Below are 19,259 nucleotides of genomic sequence, written 5' to 3' on the forward strand. Positions count from 1 at the left end.
TTGTGTTACAGTGAAAAAGGTTATGACAGCAAAAATTTCCATGATTTAAAATAAAAAGAAGAGGTGTTTTCTGCACAATATTTACATTAACTTTGATCCTCACACAATATCTTTGGAAGAACAGAATTCATCAAAGAAATGCTAAGATTTCTTTTAAAAACATTGCAGAAACTAAGATCTTTAATATTTAGTTTAGGAGACTCTCAGTACATCCCTTTCTCTCATGACTGCCACTTTTCTTCTTCAGTGTAGTTTACCTCTAATGCTGGGGTTGATAGTAGAACGTGGGTTGACTGAACAACATCTGCAGCATGTATGTTATTGTGGTACGCCACATCTGCATGGTAATGGTCTTCCAGGGTCATCAAGTAAGTAATTAAAGTATCTGCTGGAATCTTAAAAGTTTTTAACAAGTCCCGCTCCTATAAAAGTAAAGGAAAAACAATTAGATTTCAAAGCACAGAACAGTCTCCAAGGTAAAAAAGCAGCATGACTGCTCATACTTGCCTGGAAAATAGTGTGCATGATGACAGTCAGAGGTCTGTTTCCAGATAACTCTGCTACTCTGAAAACCTGAAGGCCCCACTTGTTCAAATCTTCAAGTTCCTAGAGTAAAATCAAGCAATGAACAGGTTGAAACCTAACATAAAAATTCCTGCAATTTTTGAGAGAAGCAATTATAAACAGAGGACTCATTAAGACCTGGCCAGTGTGCAAGTTACATGCTCAACCTTGCAAGGGCTAAACTCTAAACTCTGCAGCTGCTGCTAATCTTGCAATATCAGAATTTACATCTACCCATTTTTCAAATTTTATTTGTCTAAGCAGGAAAGACTGCCTCTTAAATGAATTGCTCCAGAGGGAAAAACTCTACAGTATCTTGAATGAGTTTAACTGACACACTTTGCTATCTCACTGTCTATTGACAATGAAGTTCAGTGAGGAGAAAACCTCCAGAGATGTGCAATTCTGCTGAGTGCATTTCTGCAATGTGCAGAGATGGGCAATTCTGCTGCTCTCGCCCTGGTCTCAGAAACACTCTTCGAATAAGATTCCTGAAAAAGTTGGAAGAGGCATAACTCAATTAAAAATCCCTTTTTACCAATTTTCTGTTATTACCAAGTAGTTAGCTGCTGGTGCAAAAAATAGTAAGAAATTTCATTAAAATAAGAAAAAGAATGCACATAAAATGATACAGCTAAAATTAGGAAGGGTAGTTCTAATGCTATGTACCCTTGTGCATTTTTTAAAAATAAGTTTGCTATCTATACATTTTCATTCCTGTGACACTATACAATATGTTTAGTCTTCAATCTTCAGATACTATTTATGAATAGGAAGGCTTCTTAATGCATACACAAATGCCAGATGAAATTGTCTTCATGCTGAAATTAGCCCTTATGGTCTGATTCTGATTTTACTTGCTATTCTTCCGCTCCAACAAATTTGGGCCATTTCAAGTTATATAAATGCTTGGTGCTGCAGCTTGAAATCAATGTGTATAAGCAGAGGATGGAACAATACAGAAATATCCACACTCTGTTTATGTAATTTCAAGGACATATATATATATTCTCTACCTTGGCAAGGACATCTTCTTGGTCTGTTTTAACTCCAAACCTGGGAATACTGGAATTAGTTAGGCTGGAGCTGTGCATGAGTTTTTTGACTCCACTGATCTGGGACATTGGCCTCTTCTTTTTCTCTTTCTCTTTCTGTGTTGGAGAAGGGATTTCAACTTCATGTTGCTTGTCTTCAAAAGAATGAATAAAAAGAGAATAATTTATAAAATAATTATAAATATTATAAAATTCACTTTTGAGTTGCACCTTATGGACTTTTTAATTCTTAGAAAAACCTCTTTTAAGATTTGGATTCTTTCTGTCAAGATCACCAAACCCATGAAAAGTTAAATATAGACCTATACTTCAGTAAAAGCAGATCTCTTTTACTCAAATTGCCTCATTATTTCTGAATTGGCTTTAAAAGCAACTTGTGACTGTCTGATTACCACTTCTCCCATATCACTAGTGCTGTAGAAAGGGTCAATCATCTCAGTATAAAAATGTTATTACAACCGCACAGGAATACACTTTGAAAGAAAAATAATTTTCTTTCTTTTTTTTTCAGGAGAAACATTCTCTGAAAATGTATTTCAAAAGCTGTCTAAGTGTGTCCTCATGTAAACCTTTAGAAAACTTTTTCAGGACTTGAAGACACAAAGAATTTGATACTTGTGGAGTGGTCCTGTCTACTAAGACTGTACAACTTGGAAAGCCTTTTGTGTTTTCCAAGCCACATCTACAATAACTTTGGATTGCTGGCAGTTCATGCCATCAGTGCAGTGTTTCTGCACCTCCCAGCTATAGTCAATAATAATGACAAAATAAGAGAGTACTTTGTTAACCTCTGAATTTTGCTGTGGGATTTTGCCTCCGTAGCAGTATCAGCAGCATCACTTAATAAAATTTATTGACATATGTGCCAGCAAAACTTTAGACAAGAATTAAAGTGAGAGTAAAATATATTTAGGCAACTGCCACAGGATTGCTGCACAACCAGTATGGGGTTGTGGAGAGCTGCAAACATCTGTTTCAAAGAAACCCAAGTTAGTGCAATGAAAGGCTTTTCTGAAAAAAACTACTAGGAACATGAATTAATTTTTGTTTCTTTTATTCATACTGTATTTCAACCTAGAGTTTAATGATTCCCTTCAAATAACCTCTTTTTCTTTGCTGAAATGTACCTCCATCTTTTCCAGACCTCAAGGAATATACTAGGAAAACCACAAAAATCCAGAAAAGATGTTTCTGACACAGGAGATGAGCCAAAACAGCTAAAAAAACCTTAAACCAAAATAAAACTTGAAAAGAAAGTAAGAAAAATTGGGATTTTTTGTATGTGTATTTTTTCCTTTCTGCAATATTCATTTCCAATACAGACTTTGAAACCAGATGAGGTTAGCAAGTACATTTCTAATTAGGAGCTTTTTATATGTTTGCTTTGCTTCTTCACCTTTTTTCTGCCTTTTTTTCCCTTTTAATTACCCTTTAGCAGATACTTCTAATGGACACCTCAAATTCCAAAGAAATCACAATGAAGAAGAGACTTTGGAAATGTCACCAGGTTGTAGCCTAGAGCACTGAGTCCTTGGACTACCACATCATAGTTCACCACTCTCCCTGTAAGGGGAAAAGAGCGAGGTGGAGCGTGGCAGCCCTGGTCTGGTGGAAACCAACAACAGATGAGCAGCTGTGACTTGTGCTTGTGCTTTGATGTTTATGGTTTCAGTCATATGCACAAAGTTTAGTTCCATCAAACAGAGGTTCGTTAGCTGAGCTGTCAGAGTAACTCAAGTGAAAGGAAGTGTCTGTCTGAATGACTTAAATCTCCAGAGAAACTCCGTGGGACTGCCTCTGCTTTTGTAACTTTGAGCAGACAGGGCTGTGCCCATCTGAATATCCAGAAAAGAGAGCTTGCCATTTTGACCCTGTTTATGCTGTGCTCAATTACAGGCTCTCAAACATTTTCCATTCATAGAAAACAGGTTAATGATACTGAAAAAGGAAACTTTGCATATTATTATACACAATATAGAAGCCTTATGTCTTATACACAGATTATATTTCTAATCATTGTAAATAGCTTAAAACATTGATATATCCCTAAAGGAAAACAGTTTGTTTTTGGTTTTTTGTTTGGTTTTTTTTTTTTTAATAAGAACAGAAAACCCTGTTTTCTCATGACACCTTCCTAACTTACAAATGTGAGAAATTTTGTAGATATTGAGGAGGTAAGTTGCATATTAAAAAATTAAATTAGATAATAAACTCATTAAATACTTTTAGGGAGAGAAAGTTTTCTCTCTTCATGAATATTCAGAACCTACATACTTAGACCGCATATTTTGAAAATATTTAAGCAATATATCTGTAGATGAGGTGTTTTCACTATTGTGCTGCTCTTATACCTACAATTCTAAGTATCTAGTTTTTCTTGCAGACAGAAAACAGTACCCATGGTCCAGTAAATTAGAAGTGATTGCCTCTCTGGCCCTCTTTCTGCTTGTGACTGAGATCTCATGCAAAAGGCTGACAGATGCATTTTTTTACCCTGTCAAAGTAAGTCTCAAGCTTTCAAATGAAAGCAAGCAGAAGCTGGCATCTCAATCTCCGCAGCCTAAGTGGGTCATCCTTTCAGGCAACTGCACACTGTAGTTTTCAGGGCACATGAAGCTGGGCAATACTGCTTGTCTGTGACAGAGGCTTGTCCCTCTCCCTGTGTCTGAACCCTGCTGTGCTGCAGCAGTTGGCACACTGCTGCAACCGTGGGTCAGCTGAACAGACACATTCAGCCATCCCTTTTGGGCAGGGTGACAGGGTAAAATGTACCTCACAGAAACACCACTTCTTCCAAAAAAGCCACAAAGCACCAGCTATGGTATCTCACACAGAATAAGATGGATATTAACATGTATGACTGTCACTTTTTAAAGTACATGTTATCCTAATTTAGATGTATTTCACTGTGCATCTCTTATTACACCATCTTTATGAATCAATGGTATTTTGCTCAAAACATGTTTTGAGATTGGTATAGTATCTTTATCTTCATGCTCAATCTCAGCAATACAAAAGTTTTCTTGATTTTCATGAATTTTAAGAAAAAAAAGCCATGGTTAAGGGCCCATATTCTTTGTAATATTGTGTTGGGCTTTTGTTAATGCTCACATCCCAGCATGCCAAGATCTTGAGCTGCAAAAACTTTCTGGAAAAAGTCTATTCAGATGTTTATTTAGTCACATGCACCTAACTGTGCATGTGCAGGCAGGGAATACCAAAATATCTTAACTGCTTGCTGTGAGATTTTATGAGGTTACGTGCACTTATATGCTTCCAGCACACTGAAACCTCTGCAATAATTCCAGTAGGAAAATATAGTGGTAGAATTCTCTTTAATGTATAAATATATATATAATTACCACTCTGAGACTAACCCAGTTGGTTAGTGCATGGTGCTAATAAAGCCAGGTTGTAGGTTTGAGCCCTGTATGGGCCATTCACTTTAGAGTTGAACTTGATGGTCCTTGTGAGTCCCTTCCAACTCAGAAGGATATTCTGTGAATCTCTGTGATTCTCTAAAAGTCATTATATTAATTTCTTAATATAGTATCAGTATAGTTGTTTTAACATGTATATGAATATTTATCTGTAATTAAACATACAGGGAAAGCACCTACACAAATTAATTGAGTTGTGAGGAAGTGGATCTAACCTGATCTCTCTGCACAAATGCTGACAACAATATGATAAATGCACAGTTCCTGAAACAAGAAATTAATATGGAAAGCCACTTGCTTTTAGGCTCTAACACAGCCCAGAGAAATATAAAAAAACCCCAAAGGCAAAAAAGTTAGCTTTTCATAGTCTTACCTAAGAAAGTGTTTGATATATATTCTGAGACCTGATTGCCTGACCTGCTCATTTCAGAGAGGTGGGTTAGCTCACGGTTGAGCATTCTTTTAAACTGGAAAAGAAAACAAAAAAGTGTAAAGTTAGCTACATCAACATATATTTTAGTTAGAATAAGAACATGCAGTCACTTTATAACTGGGGAAAGAACATTGCATTAAGAATATATATTTATATATATATATATACGTTATGGCATCAAGAATATATACTGTGTAAGCAGAAATCACAAGTTGAACAATGTCATTCTTAACCTTCTAAAATACACCACAGTGATTCAATGACTGACGTACAGTGTCCTACTAGTAACTGAAAACTCTAAGGCATTTGCACACACACAAGTTATAATATTGCCTTTCCAATTTTTGATTTTAATTTCGAAAGCAAATAAAAATGTATTTATATCCAAGCTGGTCTCTACTAGTTCTCTCATAAGATTTGCAAATTAATCTGGTTTTGCATTTTTTGCAATTTATTTGGTGATATTTCAAATCTATCTTACCTCTCATCATTAATCTACCCAAAATTACTTTACAACATTGCTCCAAATAATCCAAATATCTTATTGATTTCATACTAGCCAATATGACAAGAGGTAGGTTTTGTTGTCTCTGACCTAAAATTATTATATTCAACAAATGACTTGACCATTCTACTATCTCAGAAAACTGTAAGCATCTCTAAGAAACATTGGGGTAGAAAACACCCATCAGTGGAAACACCTTCTATTTCCCTCTTAGCAATTCACTCTAGGCAATCTATAGGATAAAAGCAGATACTAATATTCCATTAAATGTATAATTAATTAGGTACACATCACTGAGCCTTTTGTGATTCCTTCTAGACATCAGGGTGAAATGATATCCTGTGGTATTATGCTTCACAGGTTAATTGCATAATACAGCTCTCACTGTCCTACGTGCATTTTCATTGACTATAGCTCTGCCTTGATATTACCAACAAACAGAAGGCAGCAATACTTACAAATAATTCCAGCTCTTGCCAATAAAAATTAGCATACATCTGTCACTATTAAATTTTGCCTCTTATTGTGCCACCCTTTTATTTTGTTGTTGGATTTCTCAGTCATCTTTTCTCTTAACAAAGCAAAATGATTTCTGCAGCTTTCAGAATCACCTTTTACCTTCTCCATGCAGTCATGACTATCCATTATATCAAGGAATAGCTACCCTTAGAGTATATACATGTAAACATTCCTCTGTGTTGAAAACTGGTAATTTATAGTTTATTCTTCCTCAAAGGAGATAAACCACTGTAGTAAATTTTAACCATCCCATTTCCATTCCACTGGAATCATCAAAGCTATTTCTTCAAAGTAGCCTTGCATAATGAAAGGTGTTATTTTCTTCACAATATCTTTATAAGCCACCAATTACCATATCGCTCACAGTGTGCCCAACAAAATTACCTTTAATAAAACATTCTAACCATTGCCACTGCATTTTCCTGCCATCTTGATGTGTCATCAGCTCAGGAAGTTCCAGAGCTACAAAGACTGGATCCTACTTTAGTCACAAGCCAAAGGCTCAGCTTTGATCTCAGATATAGCCATGTGCTAGGAAGTGCTCAACACATGTCTGAAAATTAGAACCATACTGCAAACACAGCTACACATACTGTGAGAACTACAGAGCTATGCACTCTAGACAAAACCAGTCTCAACCTCTTCAGCAATGTATAATGTTTATCAGCAATGTCAAATGTTGAAAATTCAAACCAAGTTTACCAAGCAATATAATGACTGGTCCAAAAACACCAAGACCTTTTTCTTAAAAGTCTGTCTTTTAGACTTTTAAACACTTAAGACACTTAAGTCATGCTTACACACTTTTTCTTCTGTTCCCACAAAAGGTGAGAAACTGTAATATATAAGACAAAAACTGAAGATGTAATGGAATAGCTTGTCTCCGGACAGCATTCAGAGACTGCAGCTTCAACTTATTGAACTATTGAGTATAGGAATATTAATAAAATGTCAGGAGTTGACAAAACCACATTAACTTCCAGGCATGTCATCAGCTTATCCATTAGTACTTCAATATCCTCTCTTCCTTAATTTGATTAGCTAGTTCACTGGATCCTAACTTCAATAGATCCTCATCTCCCTGGTTGTTTCCTAGTAAACACTTCTACATAATGCCCAATTTGGTGTTGCTGTTTTTGCTGCAGAAAAACACTAATTGTGTCATGTTCCACACTCTGGAATAAAAGACCATCTAGCTATCACTGGAATGTTCTTCTCTTCAGGATGTCTTCTTAAAGGTTTTCCAGCTTTGAAAGAGGAACTTATCAGTATTTGCTGGTACCTGACACAGGAAACAGGAAGGATTTTTTCTTCCCCCAAATAATAAATTTAACTGCAAGGAGTGGGTAGAGAGGTTTGTCATTTCATACTGGAAATCATCTTATGGAACTTATGGAGCATATACTCTTTAAGAATTTTCAGCTCAGTATTTGTTGCATGAATATCCACAGCAAATGGAAGGTATATTACATTCTTTTCTACTGCTATGTTCCCCATGGGTCTGTTCCAACCCTCATCTTCCCACGTCCCATCACCCCACAAGTCAGTAGAACATGAAAACTCAACCATTTGCATGAGAACTGCAGAATAGTCTGTGTAACTGCTGAACAAGGGTGTAAAGTGGAACAAGCCCCTCAGCCTCTGCAAGGCCCTCCTGCTGAGAGCAAATTCAATTGGAGATGCCTTTGGCTTTGAAGAACTGTAGCTGCACAATTTCCTCATACTCTTCCACATGTTGCTGACGCCACAGGACCAAAACTTTAATTGACATGAAAACTTCTGGACTAAGCAGGAGTTTAGAGAACTGTTTTGATTTTTCTAATTATCTGACAAAGCCTTATAACCATCATTGCCATTGAATCAGATGAAGCTGAAGACCATATGCAGACAGCAGTGGCTGATGCAGAACAATAATGCTCTTTGAGAATATTAAAAAAATCAAACATGAGAGACAAACAGCAATCAAAATATTCAGGCTTTCTTTTGTTTATACTGTTTCACTGTATCTGTACTTTGCTCAGTCCACTTATGTTTCATAACTTGCCTTTTAAGGAAAAAAAAATCCTTTTTCTAAGAAAAAATCAATCAAAACAGCAAAACCAAATTCAACCCTATTATTTTTTCCCAATTTTTACCTATTTCTCAAAGATTTAATTTGGGCCCAAGTGCACCCATAAATAATAATTTGTTTCAAAGATGCACATCTTACATAGCTCTGCACAATTACTTTATAATGAAAGTTTGCCTCTCACATGGCTCCCACAAGCTCATATTGCCAACCAGAAAAGTAGGTTACATCCGTGAGCCAGCAATGTTTTATTTATTCAAGAAACACCCCAAAGTGCTTGAAACTTATCTAGAATCCACAATCTCATAATTTGGCCTCCCGCAAATAACATGTTGCACGTTATGTTCAAAACAAGTCAAAGAGGACATAAAACCATCTTGTTCCTAACAGCAGTAAATATTAAAGATGATATGTTGAATAAGAATTTTAAAAATCTGAATGTAATATGCTTTCCAAATTCAAGAAAATAAGTCATAAAGATCAAAACTCTTGTTATTAATAACATTTAAACCATAACAATTTAATTACGATATGTGAGCTAGCATGGGGAGGAAGCAGAGGTTTTTGGCTTATCTATGCATATATTGTATTTTTCTCAGAAAGAAAGATTTTCACATATCCCACTAGGCATTTTTAGGTTGGAAAAATGACACATACGTCAGTTTGGAATGCAACAGTCCTTGACTATATCCTTAGAAAATCACCCTGAAAATGAACTGGCAATAAAATGCCCATTAAGTCCATTATACAGTTTTTCACTGCCAAATACTGATGTCAGAGCAATAGAGCCATAAGCTCTTTTCTAAAAAATACCCTGAAAATATTTCCTTGAGCAGAATTTTTAAAATTTCATTTGTTTCTATTTATTTTAGATTTTAATTTCAGCTGGGGTTAGGGGGATGGGGGGAATAAGAAGGAGCAGAGCCCTCAACACAAATACCAGCAGAGCATTCAAATAACATTGAAAATGTCTCTAAAGTGAAATGAGTAGATGTGCATCTTTATCTCCCTTTATACACCTAAGAAGTCTGCTCTAGCAAAAACTGTAATACATGAGAATATAGGTACATACTTTAATGATAATTAACTGAGAACGATTTCCTAATTGTTTTAAGTTGCCAAGAGGTTTGTAGTTTAGGTCTTCCTGGGCTAAAGCTCAATGTGTGCACATTTCTGTATTTATATTACTGTTGTCAGCCTAGGATAAGCCTACCTGGAGGAGTTTTTTTGAAAAATACAATACTTTTCTGATGTCAGCAAAGACACAGAGGAAAACACAGACAAATTTTTGGAGTAACCATGTTCCCAGATGGCAACCAGAGCATTGATACATTTTTTGGAAGAATTTGAACTTATGTTAGAAAGAATCACTAACTTCAGATCCAAACAGAGTTGATTTATGGCCATGAACAAGTTTGGACCACACACTTTATATATATGCAGGTTATTGTTTACACTTTAGAAGATTTTACAAATTTTTTGTAAAGTTCTTGACTCAATAACAAAGAGCTTAAGTAAAGAAGCAGCCAGCAGCTAGTTGTGTGGAGAGGAAGCACACAGAACCACTCTTGCTGAAGACTCCCTGCAGTAGCAGGGTCTCTTCCACACAGGCTTTCTGTTCCTGCAGAGAAGGGGACTGTAAAGAGGCTGCCTCCAACACAGCCTTTGGCACCAATGCTGTAGGTGAAACATGGACCAAAAAGCCCAGTCCTGCCTGGCCTTCAGTTTGAGCATTTATCAAGTTCCAAGTCCAGAGGAGGCTGGAATAAAAATGCTCAGAAGTGACAGGGGACTGTCATAGCACTAGCTCCCAAACCAGTAGGGCAAAGATCCCAGTTTCAGCCTTTGTGGCTGCTTCTTTTCTAGGTAACATTTCTAAAAACTTACATGAAATAGAATACATCCATGGAACATACTACTAATACGTGGAACATTCAACTTACATGACTATGTTTTGTTTCTGAAATACCTACCAATGCTATTTTTAAAATATGCTTGTATCTCAAAATGAATAAACTATATTACTAGATTTGAAGAGCTTGTATTCTGCAATATAACGAGGAATTTTAAATAAGTCAGCCTTACAAATTAACATAAGGCTTCTGTCTGTAGTGCTTATCGATGCAAAACCATCTTTGATTTTTAGCAGCATTCTGGATACATTAACAGCATTCTTAATAGCTAAAGGTTTGTGTTGAAAGCCCATGGGTTTAATTAGTATCAAGGACAGGCACTGGTATTTATAATAAGCTACAGAAAGGCAGATATCTCTAAGGCTGTCCTTATGATAGTAGTGCTCATATTTTTCAGTAAAAGATACTCAACAAAAACCAAGGGTAAGCATTCCTATTTTCCAAAATGTAATTCACAGGAGATAAAGTACAGCCTGAAGCACACAGAAATATGTACATAATAAGGGATAGAAACATATACAGTCTTATATCTTATATTACAAACAATAAGATACATCTTATAATGTACTACAATATGGGAATAAGGTATTTCAATCTTCAGAATCTCATAAATTCTGAATTTATTGCAATTATTAATCCATAATTGCTTGGAATGTCACAAAAAACAGAATGTCTTTGCTTCTTGTCACATTTTTTTCTCTCAAAAAGCGCTGTAATAAAATTGTGCTCACGGACGACTTAGCTTCCTAACTAAAATCATTGTCTGTAGACAGTATAGGACACTCTCTATACAAAGAACATTTTTTCCCCATGTGTACTCAATTACACCACTGTCTCTGCTAAATTTCAATTAGAAAAAAAAGTCTATGAATTCTAAAGGCTAAACAGTAAGAGTGAACTTTAATTTCTTTTAAATTGGTGATTGAATTTTTCTGATTTAGCAAGAGGAACATGACAACAGCCTAGAAATGCAGGAAATACTTTCTAGTAAATTACAATAAATTATTTTTAGCTGAAATGCAAAGTAATTTCATCTTATTGCTTTGGCAAACAAGAAAGTAATTTACCTAGCTAGAATAATGGGATGAATTTCTTCACAGATGACTGATCAAAATCCTTGATAATATATTGTAACAATTCAGCATTAGCTGAAAATACTCATAATTTGACATAACCAAGCTATTTTAAAAGACATTTCTATTTAGAAATAGACACTTCTATTTTAAAAGACATACATCTATTGTAAAAGTAGGTATTAATAAAAGAAATTCAATTGTGCAAATATAATGCTTGTGCTATTCTTAGTCATTTAATTCAACATATGCTTTATTTAGTTCAGGAGAAATCAGAATTTCTTTAAAGCAGGATTATTTGCACATGTATGGTATGTCAAGCAGAGGATAATATTTTTTTTTTACACACTCGATAACAATTATAAAAGTATACAAGCAGCAGCATTTTTCTTAAGTACAAAAATAATTTTTTAGGGATAAACCAAAGCTCAGATGTTCTTTTCTATTAAGTGGATTTCAGTTCTGTGCATTGACAGGCATACTGATTTAACTCCTTGATGCAAAACTTTTCCATAAAAGAGATAAATCTTATTTAATTCCATTTTCTAGCAGTATTGCTATTTCAAGCTAGTTCACACTGCCCCATGTAACAATATAGATCAGGATTAAAAGATGGCAATTTCCAAGGTTTTAATCAATAAGCTGTCACACTCACAGAGGCTACCAAAAATGCTGTTGAAACACAGTGTTCATAATTTCACCTTTCTTCAGCTATTAAAACCAGTATGAGTCATGCATCCACCTATTATCCTCAGCTTCTTAACTCATGCTCTCTTCTATTGTATAGTATCTCTGTTTTTGGTATTTGGAGTTTTTTAAAACCTTTTAGTGGCTAGAAATACAGTTTTGTAGCAACCTTTTTCTGAAAGAACATAAAATTGTTCTGAATTTCTTTGGCTTTAGACTTGGTCTAATCATTCACTGAAGTAATATTATTTTAAAAGTCCCAACACAGTTTCTAAGACTATACTGTGCAGTTCATTCTTCTTGCTGAACAAAGGCTTGTTGTCTGATTTTTCACTTCAAATTATTCATAATCATATCACCCAAAAATCCTCACACTATTCAGTGATCATGCAATCATGCACCATAAATCAAAGTTCTTAAAAGGTAAAACAAAATCCTACCTTTATGTAGCCCCAAGAAACTGAGAGTAAATAGTTTGCCTCAGGCATTTTCGATTTTTTTCTATACTACCAATCTAAGCTATCAGTTCTTTGCTATCTGACACTGCAAAAGACTTCCAAGAATAAAGATTCCGTCTTTCCTCTCCTAATTCTTTTTGCTGGTCTTCAGGTTCTCAGTGACTGTGTGTTCAGGAGGCATACTGAAGTGAAATCCAACCCTGTGGTCTTCCGATTGTATAAATGCCATTTGTGAAACTCCAAGCATTCAGAGGCAACGTTGAAGACACATTTTGTACAAGCTGAAGAAATTTCTGAAGAGCTAGGGATATGCATATTTCCTGAACACCAGGATTTAATGAATAATGTATGTCAAGATGCTCAGCTGCTCAAAGACTTGCTCTATCAACAGCTACCAAATAAGGACCTGAAGAGGAAGCCACAGACAGTGGCAGCGATCCCTCCCATAGAGCCATACTAGCAGCCAATAGTGTGTCATCCTAAAAGATATAAATCCACAGGGCTGGTATCATGATGTACCGTAATTTCTCATTGGCTGATTCTGGGGACTCTCCTGGGCATGGGATACTTCTTCTTTTCTTCTTTTCTCTTCCTTTTTTTTCCCCCTCCCTGACAGCAAATGCCCTTTTCTAATGGCATCCCTGCCTGCAGCATTCACATGCCATTCAAAAATAATTGGGCTAAAGTCTCATCACTTCAGCAGCATTAACCCGTTTTCAATGGACACGCCATCCAAGCAGTCAAAATTAGTAATGTGCATACATCTGTCTAGATCGCCTAGTGGGATTACTTTTTCATATGGAAGAAAAATATAGTTTGAGGTGTTTTTTATGTGAAAGAAACCCAACATAAATAGATCTGTCTCATTTCTTGAGTAGTTTATGATGTACTTTAACCATGAATTTTTTTGGCTTTTATGTCATCTACATTAAAAAGTTATCCACCTCAGACTATTGGGCCAGACTGCTAATGCTTTTTTATTTAAAAAGGTAAATGCAGTTACTATTAAGCAAAAGCAAGTCATGTGTCTTACAGTTCCCAGTAAATGTTAAGCTTCCATGGAGATGTAAGTGAGATAATAAGAGTCCTCAAATTCTCACTGTATTTATTCAACTTCTGCTCTTTCTGCCTCAGCAGATTATTATAATCAATTACAGCTATACATCATTGAAAAAAAGAAGGGATTGATTGAAAGTGGAGTATGTCAGTGAGCTGACTCAAGCGTTAAATAAAAGATCCCACCATCTGCCACTCAGAGACCAAAACTTGAAAGGAGGAATACATTATGCCCACGGCAGGGGGGGTTGGAGCTAGATGATCTTTAAAGTCCCTTCCAACCCAAGCCATTCTATGGTTCTCTGATTATCTTGCTTCACTCTGTGCAAGGCACATGCACTACTGCAGCAAATTTCAGTCTTTGTTGTGTCAAAAGAAAGAAAGAGTGACAATGGGCAAATGCCTAAGAACAAGCTGAATGAGGTGCAGTGTTCAGCCTAATCCCACACTGCTGATTCACTGGAAGATGCTGACTGAGAATGGTCATAAGAGAGGTTTTGGCTGAAGTAGTCAGCAACACTAAGTGCTTCAAAAAGAATTGAACCTGTAAAGATCAATAGGGCAAAATATTATATAAACAAATCTCTCCCTTACAGCAGAGAAACCTAGAGCAGTAGGACAACTGGATACAATCAACAGATCATCAGTACTTAAAGTATTTTCTTGTGGAAGGCATACTGTTTGCCTTAAAATAGATAATAAAAAACATTTCTGGCACATTTTAATATGCACAGTTATACTTGGTCTGGATTGATGAAGCTAGATGTTTATAAAACAATTAAGTTTTGAAAACAGACCTGGGGTTACTAGACACTCAGCAAGATATTAAAGACGTCAAAAGAATCTTTTAGAAAATATTTCTCCTGATTGTTCCTGCTCAGCTTCGTAATGCTGAATATAGAGCTTCTCTACATCTGTGTTTCATTGTCTTCCTATCATGCACAAGAGAGCACTGCTGCCACCTACCCAGCATCAACACAGAAGTGGAAAAATGATGCCTTTCTTCAGGAAACAATTTCAAGCATGACTTAGAAAATGGTAAATTAACTTTTGGCTACTTTAGGAATGAAGCATGTGGGTTTTGGTTGCAATAGGTTGTATGAGAAGACACGAGAAAGTCAAGTCTTAAATATTTTTTTCTAACTTTGCTACTAAAGGCTGCTTCCTCATGAAATATTAACAACTCTTCCCAAAGAATTGTTCCCAAAAGAACTTGATTCAGATAAGAACTATTTAAAATGGCTGGTATGTAAATTACACCAGCTGTTGAGCATGTATTAAAAAGTCATCAATTTTCTTTTTCTTCCCCACTAACGTAGGAGACAAAGATACATCTATAAGAATTACTGAGTAACAGTTGGTGGAATTTATTGAAGAATGGTGTTTATCAAGTTATTAGCTAGGTCACTTCGATATAAAACCAGGTAAAACCATTTTCCTCCAATGTAAATATATGTTACATCAATTCACTCTAGCTCCATATTATAACTATACTGATAATAGGCAATTACACCTGATACGCACTGCTTATTACTGACATGTATTATTTTTTCAAGACTCATAGTCTCAACCTCATAAAATTAATGATTGCTGTAATAGAATTGAATTGTATGACTTCACTGATTTAGAAAGCATGCCTCCTGACTTTGGCAACATGATCTCAGATGTGGAGAGTCAGGAAATTCACACCAGCTCTTATTTATAAGAATGGCTATGGTTGATTTTCCTCCTGAATTCCCAGGTTACAATCATTGGATAACTAGCTTTAGAGGAGGTTATGGTGGATAGATGAATGCATGGCAAATAGCTGCCACTAACTAAATACCTAGAGGAATTCAAGATAAGAAAAACAAAATTTAGGGATTCTTGTTTTTCATACTAATATACATCCATGAAGATAAAATATGGGGGAGGAAGGACATAATGACATTTTCTACAATGGTTCCAATCAATCAAAGTATATGGAAATGGGAAAGGTGTAATTTGAAATTATAGTAAGTACGTAATAAAATAATTCAGAGAAAAAAAAAAAAGGAAGTTTTTAATGAGCACTGTTATGTGTTCTGAAAGAATCAAGACAATGACCTTGAAAGACTCAAAGATGATGAAGTCCCTTAACACCCTTAGCAAATGTTAGCTATTATTTAATCAATGATTCTGGACAACTTTCTCCAAAGAAGTAATAAAAAAAGGTGGCAGGGATCCCAGGAGCTGCCATGTTCAGTTTTAGCATACTTTTAAAGACTTTAAAAATGTTAATTTTTGCTACTTAAAATTCCCAAGCAGGATGGATAGGTAGGTTCAGATCACTTCATGAAAACCCAGTCCTGGGTATAATGGCAGAAATGCTGATAAGCACTTATTCCTGGTTTTGCTCAATAAGGGAGTGAGACATAAAAGTGTAATTAATGCCAGTCAGTATCAGTTATGTGTTTAAACATGTTATATTCTTGTACTGTCATAGAGCATTTGATTTATAACTGTAAAATATTCTGCACCACTCTCAACATTGAGTGGCCTAAGAATCTGTTACAGACTCTGTCCTAATGGTCATAAACAGGCTGTCTTCATCTAATGGGACTGTTTTAAGTAAGGTTTTGCACAACTTGAAACTGTTTCATGGTACTAAATATCTTCATTGATGATCTGCAATTACATGACCACCGTGAAGATTTCCAGAGTGAAAATTTCCTGAGAACAGAAACAACTGGGAGAAGGAGTGGTTTCATGGGATAAACTGTGAGGATGTGAAAGTCACCACCAGCCGCCTTGCTTGTTTAGAATGTTGACATCGTTCATGTAAACTACAGTTCAGGGAATTTAAGGGGAAAACTACATACAGTTCAGGGAATTTAATATCTGCAAGGATACCATCAATAAGGAACATGGTTCATGACTAGGTGAACTACACTGAAGAAGGCAGGAACCCTGAAGAGTATGTAAAGTCACAACAGGGCATTTCATAGTGATAGATACTGTCACCCCCAAAAATCTGTGTCTTCTGTGACTCTAAATAAAAAGAGAGGCTCTAAGCCTCTTATTCTTGCAACACACGTAATGGAACAGTGCACACAGCTTTAGTGTATCTTTTCCTAATTTCTATTATGTACATTGTGTAGGAAAAAAACCTTGCTAATGTGATTATTAATTATTAATTATTATTTTATTATTAATTATTATTAATAATTATTAATTAATTATTAATTATTAATGTGACAGAGAAAACCTTCTGTAGTAAAAGAAAAACCTCAGTCTATTTAAATTACAATCCCACAGCTGCTGTGGAGAATCATGAAAATAAGAAAACACAGCACACCGGACCTGATTCTCTAGCACCAAAGAAGCAACAAGAAGCAGCGAAAGGCAGCTAAAACTGCTTCAAACCAACTGGGCTGAAACCAACACACACTACAAGATGACATAGGGAAGGTCAGTGGTACCTTGGGTGTAGTAGGAAGAACATTGCCAGCAGGTTGCAGAGGGTGATCCTGCCCCTCTACTCAGCCCCTCACCTGGAGTGCTGTGTCCAGTTCTGGGCTCCTCAGGACAAGAGAGACATGGGACTCCTGGAACAATTCTGGAAGAGGGGAGCAAAGATGATTTGGGGGCTGGATCATCTCTTTTACAATGAAAGGCTGAGGGACCTGCGCATGTTCAGCTTCAAGAAGAAAAGTCTGAGACGGAATCTTATCAATGTATACAGTATCTGAAGAGAGGATGTTAAAAGGCTGGACCAGGCTCTTCTCAGTGGTGCCAAGCAATAGTACAAGAGACAATGAGCAGAAACTGATGCACAGAAAGTTCCCCCTGAACATGAGGAAGAAACTTACTATGTGGGTGACTGCACTGGAACAGATTGCCAGAGAGGCTGTTTATTCTCTCTCACTGGATATATTCAAGCACCATCTGGACTCAATCCCATGCAAAGTGCTCAAGGATGGTCCTATTTGAGCAACAAGGTGGGACCAGATGACCCACTGGGGTCACTTTCAACCTTATTCTCTGATTTTCTGATTCAGTGGCAGTGCTTTTATGAACTGTCACATGGGAGACTTACCACCTTGGTCATTCCTTCTACAGAAAAGTGATGGGTAATATAAAAATGTACTTAGCTTTGAGAGAAGAGCAGTGCTCTCAAATGCAACCCCTTGGACTGACTATGAAATTGCACTAAGAGCATTTTGAGAGATGTCTGAGAATCAATTCTGAATACAAGTGTGCTGGATATAGTGCATCTTGTCTAGTAAGCAGCAGAAAGTAAAGCAAAGAAGTAGACATCTGAGCATATCACCAGTTTTAGTTTTCAAGGTTTTATGCACTATAAACAAGAACAGATAGCCCGAACAAATCTCATAAGCCAATTTATGAACCTTTGAAAACATGAAAAAGGTCTGTGGCAGGTGGTTAGAACTAGATAATCTTTAAGATCTCTTCCAATGCAAACATTTCTATGATTCTATGATTTTTAGACTGACCTTCACACATCAGAGAACAGAAATAATCACCGGTGTCAAATCTAGCTCCTACTCGTCACAAATGCAGCACTGTTTTCACAGCTTTAGCCAGCTCCATCTGTGACTTGTGCTGGTATGTACACCACCAAAGCTTCCCCACAAAATGGAGAGTCTACTCAGTGCTGGAAGACCACAGCAGAAAAGAATGGTCATTTCATCCAGCAAGAAAGAGCATGTGGATGGACTCAGCCAAAACCCAGAGCTGGACTAGAGGAAGCAGCAGGACAGCCAGAGACAAGAAAACTATACTGAATCAAGCAGCTTCACCAAAATTCTCAGGGTTCCACATAAGAATCCAGGCTAGGAGAGAAACTGTAGGATTTAAGTGAAAAGTCCCAAACATAGTAATTTTACAAATATGAGAAGTTGTTTCAACTGTGACAACCAGCTGCCACACACTAAGTGAGCTGTGGGGACACAGAAAAAGCTGGATCTCATGCTGATATCAAAAAGAGATGAACTTCACTGGTGGCTGAGAACTGATGACTGTAAGCGGAACATATCTCCAGTTCTTTTGAAGGAAGTTTTAAGTGTGCTAACTGCAGCACAATTATACTGCTTTAAAAAGGTTTCTTGGAAGCTTTTGGCCTGTCAGAATTAAAGTTGTTAAAAATTATGCACTAGCCTGTGTAGTTTCATTTTTCAGATATTTTTATTTGGAATATATAATTCTTATGAATAAAATACAAGAATTTTTTGTTGTTAAACAAACTGAGATGACAACGTTTCTTTGAACTACTTTAGGGGAAATATGTAGTAAAACCCATGAGCTAAGGTGTTTAATAAAGAGTCCCTTATTATTTAAATTTAACAAAAAAAGAAAAAAGTTAATACATTCTGATAAGATACGTAATTCAGTGTTTGTATTTACTGCCCTCTAGTGATAGTAAAAGCATTAGCTATGAACATACAGGAACACGAAGCATTTTTCAGGTCATAAATGTCACAACACGGTTCACTAATTTTCAACCATA

The 19,259-nt window shown here is 36.1% G+C and overlaps 1 protein-coding gene across 5 annotated transcripts in view; it reads right to left on the reverse strand.

The window, feature by feature from the left end:
- PDE4D (phosphodiesterase 4D) overlaps positions 1-19,259 on the reverse strand; it is a 354,668-nt gene that overhangs the window by 11,731 nt on the left and 323,678 nt on the right. For 4 of the 5 annotated variants that reach the window (XM_036402843.2, XM_036402844.2, XM_054517852.1 and 1 more), the window contains exons 7-10: positions 5,433-5,526; positions 1,581-1,753; positions 508-606; positions 258-422 (exon numbers count right to left, since the gene is read on the reverse strand). In XM_036402843.2, coding sequence (XP_036258736.1) covers positions 258-422; positions 508-606; positions 1,581-1,753; positions 5,433-5,526 — 531 coding nt within the window. Of the gene's footprint in view, positions 1-257; positions 423-507; positions 607-1,580; positions 1,754-5,432; positions 5,527-12,697; positions 13,051-19,259 lie in introns of those variants that run through there. The other variant, XM_036402847.2, reaches the window with a different exon arrangement.

The sequence above is a fragment of the Molothrus ater genome, chromosome Z, assembly GCF_012460135.2.
Source record: "Molothrus ater isolate BHLD 08-10-18 breed brown headed cowbird chromosome Z, BPBGC_Mater_1.1, whole genome shotgun sequence".
NCBI classification, from domain to species: domain Eukaryota; kingdom Metazoa; phylum Chordata; class Aves; order Passeriformes; family Icteridae; genus Molothrus; species Molothrus ater.